The sequence below is a fragment of the Accipiter gentilis genome, chromosome 16 (assembly GCF_929443795.1).
Source record: "Accipiter gentilis chromosome 16, bAccGen1.1, whole genome shotgun sequence".
Taxonomy (NCBI): Eukaryota; Metazoa; Chordata; class Aves; order Accipitriformes; family Accipitridae; genus Astur; species Astur gentilis.
In genome coordinates this window covers 9,855,074-9,870,126 of record NC_064895.1, presented here as the reverse complement: position 1 = coordinate 9,870,126, position 15,053 = coordinate 9,855,074, and the positions used below count along the sequence as shown (strand labels likewise).

At 36.0% G+C, this 15,053-nt stretch overlaps 1 protein-coding gene across 1 annotated transcript in view; it reads right to left on the bottom strand.

Moving 5' to 3' along the window:
• Positions 1–15,053, bottom strand: part of SNTG2 (syntrophin gamma 2) — a 304,975-nt gene that overhangs the window by 61,941 nt on the left and 227,981 nt on the right. The window contains exon 10 of the mRNA XM_049818624.1: positions 4,894–5,023. Coding sequence (XP_049674581.1) covers positions 4,894–5,023 — 130 coding nt within the window. The remainder of the gene's footprint in view (positions 1–4,893; positions 5,024–15,053) is intronic.

Here is a 15,053-nt window from a genome sequence, read left to right as displayed (position 1 = left end):
AATGGGAATTGGAGACAGCAGGGGAACTAAAACCAAAAACCTGGATCTGCAAAGACTGCAGGCAACTTGGAAAAGGAACTATTAAGCGGTTGTAATTCCTATACTCTGTCCTAAATGAATACATGCGGGGCAAGAATGGGGAGGAAATGATTCAGAACCATATACCTAAATCTAAATACCTCCCGAGCTGGGATTTATCTCACTTAACTTTGGCAAGCCAAAAAAGGAAAGAGTTATACATCTAATATACCTATATTCTCATTCCAGCAGACAGCAGAGAGTAAGAATGATCTTGACAGGCACATATTTTTTTTTCCTGGCCATAAGAGGATCCTATGCGACTGCTTGTTGCTTGGCTGAATTTAGGTGATGTGATTCCTATCCTTACTGACTTCCCTGTACAACCTCAGTGGTTTCAACTGTGTTACATTCAAATGGAAATTTTTGAGTTTAAAAACAACAAATAAAGCAGCAGTGAAGAAATATAAGCGTGTTTTCAGCCAAGGAATAGAATTATTTCTATCGTCATTGAGGCAGTTGAATTTGTATACTGCTTCCTATACACAAGGATTTTCTTTCCATCTACATGTACCCCACATTCTGCTGTGTAAAGAAAGCAAGACCCTCCCAATCCTTTTTCTTTTTTTATATGGATGTTCAAAGCTCATATTTCATAAGTGTCTCCCTATTCAAACAGAAATTCCACTCCACTGCGATATGGAGTATCACTTAGATATACGTATACATAAAGGCATAAAAGAAAAGGTTTACACACTATGATGTAGACAATTAAAAAAGCCATCAAAGGCATAAATATGATCTGGATTAATAACCCCGTTTTGAAGCCAAATTTTAAGTTCTACCATCCTCCAAGGAAACTGCAGGAATTATTTATAAAAATCATAAATAATGTTTAAAGTGGAACAACTACATCTTAACTTGTTCTCTTACCTGCTTATGAACCACTCATTTGTGAATATTCTTTTTAAAAATAACACCATTAGAATATACTGGGGAAAAAAAATAAAGCCTTGAAAAAGTTACAAATATAAGAAACAAGTCTCTATAATGTAAATGAACTAGCAGCATTACCTTTAGGTGCTTCTACTGATTGTGACTACATTAACATTCCGTGTTATGTTTCAAAGAAAATAATTATGATCCATGAGAAAAGCTGTACATATTTAATAGCTGGCTATCTGAATGGTGCAAAACAGAGAAATATAAATTATTCCAAAGAACTCCCTCCTAAAAAAACCATCTCCAGCACAGCATTGACACTTCAGCCTACAAAGAACCCTCTAATTGAACAAATTAAGAACAGGAGCAGTGAGAAGCACATGCAGATCAACTTGTTTCCTGTGCTTCTTGTTTCACCATGGCAGCTTCACTGCCAGTTTCTGTTCCCTCCCTCCCCTCAGTTTCTTCAACTGTACCTCCTGCTGTGACAAAAGAGGTGTACGAAGAAATAAATGCAAGGTGCTGATTCGTCTCTGTTTATTTCTGCCAAAGGTAAATGTGAAGAGCTTTGAGAACATTGAGATGATTGGGGATAGAACCACAAAGGAAGATGACAGTGAAGTTTCATGCTGGTAGAAAACTATGTGAAAAACAATAATATTAACAGAGTGATGAATAATTTTGGGCAAGGGTCCTTAGAAAAAAAAGTAATCCATACTGCTTGTAAAGCTGTTACTAGGAGATTTTCTGAGCTAAGCATACAAGGCATATATTAGTAAGGAGGGCTGAAAAGATACCCTTACATCTTTCTCCATGTTGCAGTATTCCCTGTGCTCCTCTGTCTTATAAGAACTAGTTCTCTACAGGCTAGTACCAGAATCATTATTTCTCATCTACCAAGTAACACTTTCTAGATATGTTAACATCCAGGGGTAGCATCCTTATGCAGTGACGACTTCTCACATCTTCACTACTGAAAGATGACTACTCCTTTACACTTGATCCCCAGAGAGCTTGCCTTTGCATAGAAGTTAGATGATTCAGTACTTCAAAAGAGTAGTCTGACATTAGCAGAAGTGTCACATTGTGGCAGAGCTATTTTTGTGCTGCCTACATTAGGATTGTCTTCTGACATCAGCAGGAGATCTGACAAAGAGCTGCCAGTTGCTGAACAAGACTATATTAGGGTAAAATAGCAAAATAAAGTACATTAGGGTAAAGTGCTACAGGAAAGATAGGGTGCACTGTAAGAAAACAATTAGTCTGTATCAGGAGCTCTTTAAGAACTAAAATTCTAAAAGAAATGATTCAAAATGGTATGCAAATGTGTATGACAAAGGATGTATATAAGAGTAGCATGAACAGGCACAGATGAAGTAAGAATGACTAAGATGCAAGACGAGTTGCTGAAGTCAAGAAACAAGTATCAGCACGAAATCTAAAAATGTGTGGAGGTAAAAAGTGAACAATGGAAAGTATTGCTTAAATACTTAGTAATAAGTCAGGTAAGAATGCTGACATTCCTTTTGCTAACAGTGTCAGCAAGAAGGTCCATTGTGACCATGTATCTAGCAATTAATTTGTATACACAGATGATGGCATAGGACAGAATAGGAAATGAATAGTTTAAATATTTGGAGAAGCAATTGAACTTAGAGTCAGCAAGGACTCATGAAAATAACCCATAAGTAGATAATGGATTATCTGATATAATCTCTGAACCAGTAGTGATTATCTTCAGGTACTCCTGGAGAATAGGGGAAACACTCTACAGAAGTGGAGAAGTGCAGAAACAGGAAAAAGCTCTGAGGAATTACAGATCCATTCCCTAACGTCAATTTCAGAAGTATGATAAGAAAAGCATCAATTTGTGAAATGACAGTATTAAGGTAATAAAAAGCATTCAAAATGGATTTTCAAGAAGCCTAATCCAAAGGCCTTGCCCTAAGCACTGTGGATGTCAAACCATCTGTGTCCTCTGGCTGCCCAGAGGCAGGGAGGGCTCTCCAGCCTTCTGCTGTACACTTTAGTTGCACTCCAGCCTCACAGTCCTGGTCTTAAAAAAGAGTTTGCAATAAAAGGGATTCTCACTCACTATTACATCTCCTGTTCTGATGATCACTAATTAAAATAATGCTCTGGCCAGACCCTTCCAGTTGTACCACAGGCTGCACAGCTGACAAAACCTCTAAAGCACTAAGTCCAAGCAAAAAGTTTACTCGCTTCTCATATGGTCTGTATGGAGTTTACTCTGTATCTCACTAAGAACACAAAACACGGGAATTTATCACGGCTGTTGTTTCTCAGACCCTTCCCCGTAACAGCCATCTACATGAACACCAGGTGGACTACTTTGTTTACAGAATTCACTGTTGTGATAGATAAGACCAATGCAAGTACTTGGTACATAACAAAATATTGCTGCAGACAGGTCACAATGCAGTGATGTTACTATGTCAGGACACATGCTACTGCACATAGTGCATTTGAAAAAACAGACTAGAACCCTATGACTAATAAAACCTGCTTGCATATATAGCCACTTTTTTTTGTCTTATTCACATATATCCTTGGAGTGGCTTTTATTTCGTGCATTTCTTTAGAAAGCAAAATAATTGGGCTTAGTAACTATGAACTGGAATTGCTCTAAAAATATTACCATACACTACTTTTTGCTATTCACACAGGAGGAATTATGAAAAATCATGAATAATTTACATCACTTTCTTAGAATTATCAAATAGGAATACCCTGCAGACGTTGTAAATCACTAAATAGGGAATAGAGAATATTTATAAAGAATGCATCATAAGCAAAAATGTTTGATTTTGTGAAGACATTGCTTAAGCAACTGAATATTTAAAAAGAATTAGTGTAATAAGTGAACTATTGTGATCAAATGTGATTCCAAGTAACTTTTGAAGAGCAGAAAAGTAAATTCGATTTATAATCTGTTTTGACCAAAGATTTATGTTGAAATCCAATACAAATTCTACACAATATAATCTGAAGACCTAAGCAATCATCAACCTAGAGTACAAAGCATAAATTAAAGACATGCTACTCAATCATAATTCATAAAAGAAGTTACAGCCTGAACACATCTAAAGAAAAAAAAGATTAAAAACCTGCACAGGCAATTCTTCCAGGGACAGCTGTGCTCCTATGTTTTCATCATCGATTTCTAGCATTTCAAAAAGACTGAAATATATTTTCAATATTGTACATTATCGAGTTCCCTATTTAACTTCCTGATTCATTCCAGAATCTTCAATAGTTTTCAGTTGTCCATTCTTGGAATAATACTGTGCTGTCCAAATAATAATTTTCTGTTTCTCCAGGGATTATTTTATACTTCTGCTTGCAATAGCAAATGCTTCTTGTGAATTTACAGGAATAACTTAAAACAGCATAAGCACCTTTATACTTCTGGGGAAAAAGATGGAATAATATGACCTTAAATAAATCAACTCTTAGGCAACTTAGAGAGGTAAAAAATACTGTCTCCCAATAAGCCTCTGTAAGTCATACTTCACTAGCTACAGCATTTCCACATGCCTACTTCAAAAATCAACAAATACTAATTTCAAGCACATTTTAATTACAAAAATGTAAAAATGAAATATTTGGTCATATCTAAAGCTCTGTGAAATGACCAGAAAGGATAAATGGTTTGCCTTTAAAAGTCTTTAAAATAATAAATGCAATCTGATTTTCTACCACTCTCTCTTCTATAATAACACTGCAAGTCTTGAAAACTTCTTGATACTTTTGATTAACCAGACAACTTCTCCCTGCTCTTTCCTTTCTCCTTCTCCCCATACACATGCGTTTTATATACTGTATCTTAAATGTCAATTATTTTCTACCCTTGGAAAATTAGAAATAATTTTACAATAGCATAGAAAAGAAAATATGCAGAAAGTAACATACATTTTGAAGTGTCAAATCACTGATGTTAGTTGATATTGCTCTCAGCCAGTCAGCACTCTCCTGGGCTGTATAAAACTGAAGTATCCCAGTACTAACTCCATCGAGTGCCAGTACTTCAAATGCATTAGATCTGCAGTAAGAAGAAATATATCCGTAAAGGAAGATACGTCAATTTTCTGAAACTGCCCAATATTTCTCAGTGTTCCAGTGATTTTTAAACCTTTTGATAAGTTTTGAGTCTTAACTTTACAAAGCAAAAGAAAGGCAACAAAAAGAAGGATAATAATGGGCAGTACCAGGAGCAACACATACAATAAGTACTTTCTCTGTACCAGCATATATATGTGCTGATCATTTACCTCCCTGAATATACATATTATGTTCATACTTACTGAACTTAAGGTAGTGTATACAGGAAGTATGCATTAGATCTTTTTGAACAAACATAAACATTTTTTAAACCAAAATTACTATTTTCTTTATTGCATTTTGGTTTCATTTACTAGGAATGTATTAAGTTGCAGAGAACTGCCTTCCCTAGCTTTAATTTCTTGTATTCCTATACTTTTCTACATAACATTCTAAGCAATGTTTCCTTTAAGCTCTTTTATGACATAGGAATTTGAAAAATGTACTTAGAAGTTTCTTTAAATAATTTTTGAATGTAGGGCCCTTTCTCAAAACAACATTGATACATGCTAATGTGTAATTGCATTTTATTAATTTTTTTATGCATCTTTTACGTGTTTATAGCAACTTTATTCCACAAACGCTAATGCTTTCCTTCCTATCTGCAGTAAGTTAGGCACTGTGTATGTACCTATGAAATCCTCCACATTTGAATGCTGGTATGATATGCTTTTTTACTATGAGATTTTTCAATAGGAACAACAGAAGTTCATTAAGTAGTGGCATGGAAGTACAGTGGTCTAAATTTAAAACATGTGACATGCAATAGTTTCAGCAACTAAACTTCAGAAAGCTACCTAGATTATTTAAGTGCCCATGAGTATCATGAGAATTAGATTTTAGTCATATACTACTGTGAAAGACAATTATAATTATCTGAATGATTGTGCATATGTTTGTTTTGTATATAATATGGAAAATATCACTGCTGCCTTCTACAGTTACAAATTAGATATATATACTTACATGCTACATAGCTTTCTTTTTGGTACTAACCTAGAAGAAAGCAAACTATTGAATCAAGAATAGTGCTCTGTGAAGTTGCTGCATTTTCTTGGGATTCTCTGATCTAAGATGAAGTCCTCTATTGCTTTATTTAAGATATATGTCAACACAAGCATTCAAAATGACACATAGAGGTTAACAGGCGGTTATTGATTGCGTGGTTTAACGTGGTTTAACCTGGCCGAAAGCAGGACATTCATTCATGACTTACTGAAAAAGTTATTAACCTAACATTTTTCATTTGTAGGGATTTTGATGGTGAACATGAATACTAAACTCTATATACTTGGTAAAAAAGGTCATATAAAATACCCATCACACACAATATTAAAAAGACGAAGTATCCTAATAGATATAGATATATATATTAACTGATATACTTTACTGTTAAAAGAGTAGTAAAGCATTAAACTTGCTGTTCACAAAAATTAGATTCTTGGTCTGAAGACTTAAATATATATTGGCTGATTCCCTTCTTTTCCTTTTATGATTGAATCATCATGGTAACTACTAAAACCTGATGACAATAGGACAATTCTGCATCACTTTCATTTCAGTAAATCTGTTTCACCTCTTCAGAAAGAAAGAAAAGGTCAAAACAAATCCTTTTATTGTCTTCAAGCAAACTGAGTGAAATAATCACCTCTCAACAGCATACTGTTCCTTTTACCCAAGGCTCTGACAAAGATCCCAACAGTGCTGTAATGGAATGACTTATGGTATGATCTCTTCAACATCCCACTGAGACAGTGAAGATCTGTCATGCCCTATGCATTGATACACAGTGGAGCATGGAAACAGACTTAATTTGGTGCCGTGAAAAGAAGCCATTCACAATGCCTAACTTAGATATCAAATTCAAATATCAAAGCTAAGATGCTAGAATCCTTACACAGACAGAGAGGACAATCCAGAGCATTTAACCGAGCCAAGAAACAGTACGTGCTCTCCACTGAATCCTCAGGGTGCCTAGGTATTAACTCAGCTTCAGTAGATGCATAAAGGCACGCCGTGTGAATGCCTTATCCAAGCGGCACGAAGTTATACAAGTGGCTGATGAAACATCACAGAAGGGAGCTCCTCAACTAATGCAACCAACACAGGCAATCAAGATTAAAACATGACAAGTTTTATTATAAAAATTAACCAATCTTTTATCGTTTGAAACATGGTGCTGGCCATCGTGCAGATTACACTTAAACTCTTCTTGTCCTTTACCTTACTAAAATACAGTGATCAGTTAAGAAAGTTAACAAGATTCAAACAAACGCATCTAGAGATCGGAACGCTTCACTGATGGGGTATTTGCACAGAATCAGATAGGGTGTGAGGGATCCTGCAAGTCCTCTAGCCCAGCCTCCTCACTAACTGGTTTAAAATACAAATCCCTTTTCTACAGGAAGACCAAAACTGGTATTTTAGACACCGGTATTTCAGATGTGGCCTCAGGAATGCAAAGTAGAGGAGAATAATCACTTCCCTTGACCTGCTGACTATGTTACTGCTAATGCAGCCCCATGTGTGGGGCTTCATCACCCAAAGCGTGTACAGCTAACTCATGCTCAAGGGGGTGTCCGCCAAGACGCCCAAGCCCCTCCTGCAGAGCTGTTCCCTCGCCCCTGCAGGCTGACACGAGGACACCCTTCCCCAGGAGCTCTGTCTGGTTCAGGGGACGTGCCGGAGGTGGTCACCCTGCCTGGCACAGGGGACGGAGACCTTTGGAGCACCACTGGCCCCACGGTGCTGACTCAGGAAGAAAGCTAGTTTTACCAGAAAGCAGTTCAGTGCATTAAATGAAACAGGAGAAGAGCGAGCCAGGGGGTTTCAAAGTTTACAGATGCCAGCCACGAAGTCTGTGCTAGTAATACAGTGATTTTCCTCTCCACCTCACTCAACTTTAGTATGATTATTTCTTGCCTTCAGTTACAATAGTTTTCCTCTACAGATCCCATAATATATTGTTACAGGTATCACACTGTGGTCTGAAATGCATGGTGTATATAAGGCTACAAGTGAAAACAAATATCCAGACTAAAAATAAAAGCTTAACAAAATGAATGCTGAGGATTTTGGTTTTAAGTGAAACAATCAATACAAGCACCAAGGCAGCATTGGAATTCAGGAGGAAATAAATTTTAGAGGATTAAATACCATGCCTTTCTCCACTTCCTCAAAACATAGAAAAGAAAAAAGTAGAGGCACAACTAAGCACCTATTCCTGTTTGCTAACAAGGATGAGCTTTCCATTTAATACCAAATAGTAGGTTTGAGAGGTCTCAAGGTGCTATGAAGTCATCTCATCGCCACAAAATAAGATGACATGCCTTGGCTTTTTTTTTATTCTCTGAGGCTGCAAGCCCATTTTAAAACAGAGTTAGGGGAAATTCCCATCTCTTCTACTTCTGTTGTTACTGTAATGACTATTGCAACTAGAACCAGAAATGAATGTTTGCTTTTCCTAAATTCTAGAAATGTGGCCCAAAGTACCCTCACATTTCTTATTATTTTCAGATTTGTCTCCCAATCTGTAAATTTTTTCCTGCAAGCATTTCCACTAAGGAGCATGAGGCACTGTTTTCTATACTCAGCCTCCTTCTATCTTGCTTTCATGGTGAAATGATGAATGGCCCTGCATTCCTGGCCTCTTTTGGGTTTTCTTTACTGCATTAATTTCTTTTAATAAAATAAACACCATCTCTGTGAGAATGGCAGCCAGAATAACAGATGGGCATTGGTAGACTTAAGTTCTCTTCCTGACATGGACACTTTTAAACAGTATTAATGAATATTAATAAAGCACATTTTGCCATACTAGCAGTTAGCTACTATAGAGGTGTTAAATCCAAAGACTCTTCTAAGAGAAAATGTATTTTCAGTGCCAGCTGAAATGGGAAAAGCTGAATTTTTACTTTATTGGAGGCTAAGAATTTCAGCAAAATATATTCTAAGATTTTCAGTATCTGTGGCACGTGAAACCATCTTTCCATTAGACTTATCTCAATGTTTTACTGTATTTCCTTAATAAAAACCTAGATGCTTGTCTGACAGCAGCTGTTTTACCTGAAGTTTACCACCATGCTGACACAGACAGATTTGACCAGCTTTGCACCTTGCCAGGTCCTAAATCAGTCTTCCTTCCTGTTTATATGATTTTTTTGATGTCTGACTTGAGTTTTTATTGCTTTTCTTACAGCATTTTCTCATGGCTTGTTTATAGTACTATATGGCCCTCTTACTAGAATTTCTATTTAGCCTGAAGTTTTGTGGACTATGGGTGGATCTGAATGGAAATTCCCAAGAAAGAATCATCTGAATTACTTAATCTCTTTGAAATTCTGTGTTAAAAATAATGGGATTTTGTGCTGTCAATGTCATACAGCCACATTATCTTAAAAAATGTTCAAATTTGCTTATATAATTAGACTATTAACAGAAACTATGTAGCTAAAAAGATATCAAAGTATTAAACATAAACTTGGATTGCATTTCATGTTTGGGTTTTTTTTGTGAGCTTCCAGTATTATAACTTTGGTTTATTTTGTATTAAACTTGGAGTAATGAAGTAAGATAACTGAAGTAACACAGATATTACATATCTACAGGTATTTTCTTAACTGATGTGGCAGTAGAAACAGCTGTATTCCATTAGATTTGTAATAACTTGTGCAGAAGAAAAGGACAGTGGGAGAGGGTGACAGTTTTAGCATTCATGAGACCTCTTGTCCTGTTCCCCATGAAGTCACACAAATAGTTACACTGGCACTAGTAAGGAGAAAGAACAAGGGTAATATCACCAGCTGAAAGAGAAAAGAGAGTTGGATGCAGGTGTGAGGTATTTGGCTTTTCTGCAGACAGAAAAATCTGAGGAATTACAGTCTCAGCATGCTTTATTTGTATGAAAGAAAGAGGTGGAGGAGTCTTGCAGGGAAATAAGAGCAGCTTGAATGACTGAAAGCTATATATGGTATCAGTATACTACTGTTGTCTCTTGAGTGCAGAATGTATAGCAGGACCAGTCACTGTTGTGGGCTGGAGAATGGGGTGTATATATACTTACTAATATGTGTTTTATAATTCCAGTACAATTATCAGTTAGTGGTAATTCAAGTGAGATGGATTTCACCCCATTCAAGCATTTAAAAATTCTGTTCCCTAAGTATATGGATGACAAGCAGCAGACACAAGTTGGAACACAGCAAAAATCAATTCAACATTAGATTTTTTTATTATTTTTTTTTCCCCACAAAGGTGAACAAATACTGGCACAAGTTGCCCTGTGAGGTTGTGGAACCTCCATCCTGGGAAGCGTTCAGGAATTGACAAGAGATCGCCCTGAGCAATATGTTCTCATTAGACACGCATTGAACAGGGAGCTGGACTAGGTGACTTCCAGGATCCCTTCCAGCCTGAATTATTTGATGATTCTGTAAGTGACTCATGCTAAACTCAGGAACTATTTTGTTTTATCATAAGCAAATGCACAAGATAGGTGAGCCGAATCATTCTCTGGAGATGGTTATTTCTCTCCATTGACTACCAAGGTGAGGCCAGGGATTTAGTAGGTGAATGACTGTTAGATGTCTACAGTCAGGTGAGATGAATCTCATTCATTAAACTCCAATCCCACAAAGATTTTAAGCATGTGAATGGTCCCACAGCATTTAGGTGGAATGTAATTTTGCCTTAAGTTATTGACATGCAGATGTTGTCTTAGATTCAGAGGATAAGTCACATGTTAATTCTACTCAGGAAGTACAAGAAAATATTAGTAAATATAAATCAGCAAATCAAACACCATTTTACAGAATGCATTGGCAAAATAATTATTACCAAAGTTAAAAACCCTGCAGCTGTATTTTTAAAACATCTTAATGCAAGTATTTAAAATTTATTTTAATCACTAGGATAATAAAGATGCATATTATTTTCTAAGCACAATGGAAGTGTGTGAGAGAGGTCAAAATTTTAAATAATAAATCACTCAACTGTATTTCACAATATCCCTTGTAGGACGACTGGATTTATTTTAATGATGTCTTCAGAGCTGATTTGATATGTCAATGGCTTCAGTATCCAATATAATACATAAGTGTCTCTAGGAATTTTTTTACATACTTGAGATGGCTAACAAAATCTATATTTGGATAATAATTATTGGACTGCCTGCCACTGTAATGCCGTTTCAGGTTCAAGCTCTATAAGTCTTTTGGCATGAGGAGAGTCTATAGTTCACAACAAATCTCTGTCATCTGTCATACTGAGATCATCAGTGACATTATATTTAAACTATATGCAAAAGATTACTTCTTCAAGATGTTCAATCCTCCACATGATTTAAATATTCAATTTATACTGTCTCTGAAATTCAGACATGTTTGTTAGTGAAAAACAGATGTCCATGTGCTTGACTTACACTGAGTAATGTGGTAGATTTCTTTGAAATCTAAATACCCTCTGCTTTCAGAGGAAATAGCAATAAAGCTGGATCATATAATTATTATTAGTATTGATAACACACTGCAAATCAATTTCTTTTTTCCCATAACACTCCTCTGAAAATATGTATTTCTTGAACAAATAGGTATTTTGTAAAGTAACAGTGATAAAGCTAAGTAATGAGCATCACAGGCTTCAACATATTCAGATTGCTCTGGAGTTTTTTTTCTTTTTTGTGTCAAAGTTAGTGGGAAGCAAGCAGGTCTGCTGCAGAAACTCAAGGCTATTTATCCTGAGGCATTTATTGAAGTCTGGGGGCAGAGCCTTGCTGAGCTAATCCTGGTGGATTAGAATTCAGTATGTTGTCAGCAAGCAGAAGACAAAATAAGCCTCAACTTCTCCAAAAACCAACCAAACAAAAAATAATTCTTTGAAAGTAGTGGTAATATTAATAAGAACAATTCCCCAAGAGTAATGAACTGTTTATCTTTTTTGGGGGACAGGATTTATTTTGCCTTTTCTTCTGCTTGCTGGCAGTATGCCATGGTGTGATCCACCACTCTGTCTTCTAAGCGATGGTATTTACAAGAAAAAACAAGAGTGAAGAGGTGTCACATCAATTTTCCAGAGCAACACATCATCTTTGGGGGAAAGCGGAAACGGTTCCTGAGTACATGCATCCTGAAAAGAATGAAAGTGCTTCATTTTTGCTTGTGCACTTAGTTGCAGTACAGATTTTAAAACTAGAAGCTAAATATCAGCTTCATGAAGCTATGTCAGCTTCATGCTACTGAACAGAATTAAAGGGATGTATTTAAGCATGTGAATACATTGCCCTAGAGCGCAAAGAAACAGCATTTTCCTTAGTTTTCATGTCACTGATTTTTGATACACTTTTAGACTGCAAGTATATTACATCCAAAAGTATGTCTAATTCTGGCCGAAACATTTTACATCACTTCTCACATAAGGAACAGGTACTAAAGTGGTCCCAGTCTCTAAGAATCAATCAATATTCAGTGCTGATCTTTTATTCTGTATGGCATAGGTCCTGTCTAGCTTCTTTTTCCTGCCTATACCTTGATTTTTCTCTGATTTAGCAGCTTACTCTAGCCCAGGGTAAGTGGTTAGAATTGTGGAGAGATCTGCAGAATGCCTAGTTGCTTCTCAGGTATCTTTCTGTTTACAGTCTGTTGAGCAGATCTTATACTGTAGCCTGCATTTACCTGATCCCTTGCAATTGATTTCCAGAATGTCTTGCTCCTTGAGCAGAATTGTGACAAACGTACTGGAAACACTTATTTTAATGATGGTCTTAAAGAAAAACACACAGAGCAGTCTTCAGGCAGTCCTTAAAGAACTGTACATAGCACATTCTTTTTTTAAAAATCCACTGACTTCATGGCTTATTCTTTTTATATATCACCTGAACAATGTAGTAAAAAACAATAAATTGCCCTGTCCCTCATATTCCTGAAGATATAATAAAGTGCTTGCTGGAGTGCTCCAAAGATAAACAAATTCAGAACAAAGGTTACAGAATGTACTCCCATACAGGCAGATGCCAAGCTAGTTTCAGTACATTGCAACCACAGTCAAAAAGTCAATCAGCATGGTAGAAATCACAAAACATTGCCCATAGTGCAATATATCAATTTTATCGTGAGGCTATCAGGTCTAAAAGGCATTGAAAATGAATGTCACTTTGCAACTCTATGCAGAATGGAAAAAAAAAAAAAAAAAGTTAAAGTTCCTTAAGTGCCAAAGGAAACCCCAGTTGCCAAATCCTAAAACACTACAGGTAAAAATAGCAACAGCAGGTGACAGTACAATACCTTTTGAGAAAAGAGAAAATTTCCAATAGAAAATTCGACGTTTTAATTTGAATAACCAGAACTGTACACGGATTTTAGATGAGGCCTTCACAGTGTTTGTATAATGATTTTAATGCTTCTTACTTTTGGAAAGTATTTCTCCTGCTATACCCTAAAATACCTGTTTCTCCTTTATAAGTCAACAGGACAGCGGTTTTTCAGAGCTATTCTCTGCCTTACTACTGTACCCAGTCTTTGCCTTCCTTTGCTGCCATCTGCCAAAAGGCTTCACCAGGCTCCCACGAAAAACTGTTTCATAGGTTTTTTTTGTTGTAGTAACAATCCTTAATATCATCCCCCTGCACTTTGTACTATTATGTTGCATCCCATTTCCAAGAGTTCCATCCTTTCATAACACATTGTGCTCCTCTTCTGTACTGATGATGCTGATTCTGGGTCACCAATGATCTCAATTAGTGTACTGTTTTCTGCATCATCAAATAGCCCTTAAGGCAAGCTATTAATAATACCCCTCCAAACCTATACTTTCTTTTTCATCTTACCTTTTATCAGACATTAATCTCTCTGCCATTGTCTCCCACCCTATTGTTCAATATTAGTTTGATTGTGATAGCTTTCAGGTACATACTCATTCTTCTTATCCTCATGTTCAACACAATCATTATGGAAAACTGTCAGCAAATAATCATTCAGGTTTTGTAACTCAGATTGTGTTTAATTCCTATACCTTTCTCAAAATGGTTTATTCCATTTCTCACTTTCCAATTTATTTATCTAATTAAAGACATGTTGTTAACTCACTGAAATGTTAAAATGGAAAATAGAATCCTTCAGAAAGATTCTGTTAAGAAACCAGTGAGCCAATTAACCCCTCCCCCCATCCAACAAACGCCATTTTAAAAAAAATCACACAATACTTTGTAGTAATTGCTATGACCAGAATACCAAGAAATAGAAAATAACACTTAAATCTAATTAAGTTGTTTTGTAATTGGGATCATAGCTACATGGGCTCATAGCTACTGGGCCTGAATTACTTCCAGTCCACTCATTTCTTCAATTTAATTTCCATCTTCTAAATAAGCAGGTGGTTTTTCTCAATCTCTGAACTCACAATGTTCAAGAGGTTATAGCTATTGTAGCTTCACTTAAAGCTCCAGTCAATACAGCAAATAAAAATGATTATATAGCACTGTCGGTGTCTGCCATAAAGGACTAAAAATAATTATCTACACATTTTTGCAAATAAGGATTTTGACATTCCATAAGAAAAATGAAAGATTATAAATGAATGAACTATGTTCTCCACCTTCTATAGGATTCCATATGTTTACTTCTCTATCATAAAAATAAAACCACCCCAAACTATACCATGAACTACAAATTCCTTTGGGTGAGAAAGACTTACTGATCTCATTATTACTCTGTTAACTTACACCACATTCAGTGACCAACTCTATCCTCAACAGTCAAAAAATGTTTCCATTTCCAGCTAGCGATTAAGAGTATTCACAGGAAGAGAGTTCTTACTGCATATATTACCTTACCTCTTACAGAGAAAAATGACATTGATGGATTGGTCAGAAGTGTAGAATGATAGAAGTAGTGGTGCTATATTATAAAGGCAAGTGAATAAAAAAGTTATTGAATTAATAAGTAATCAAAAATACTAATCAGCAGGCTGCATAGAAGCAT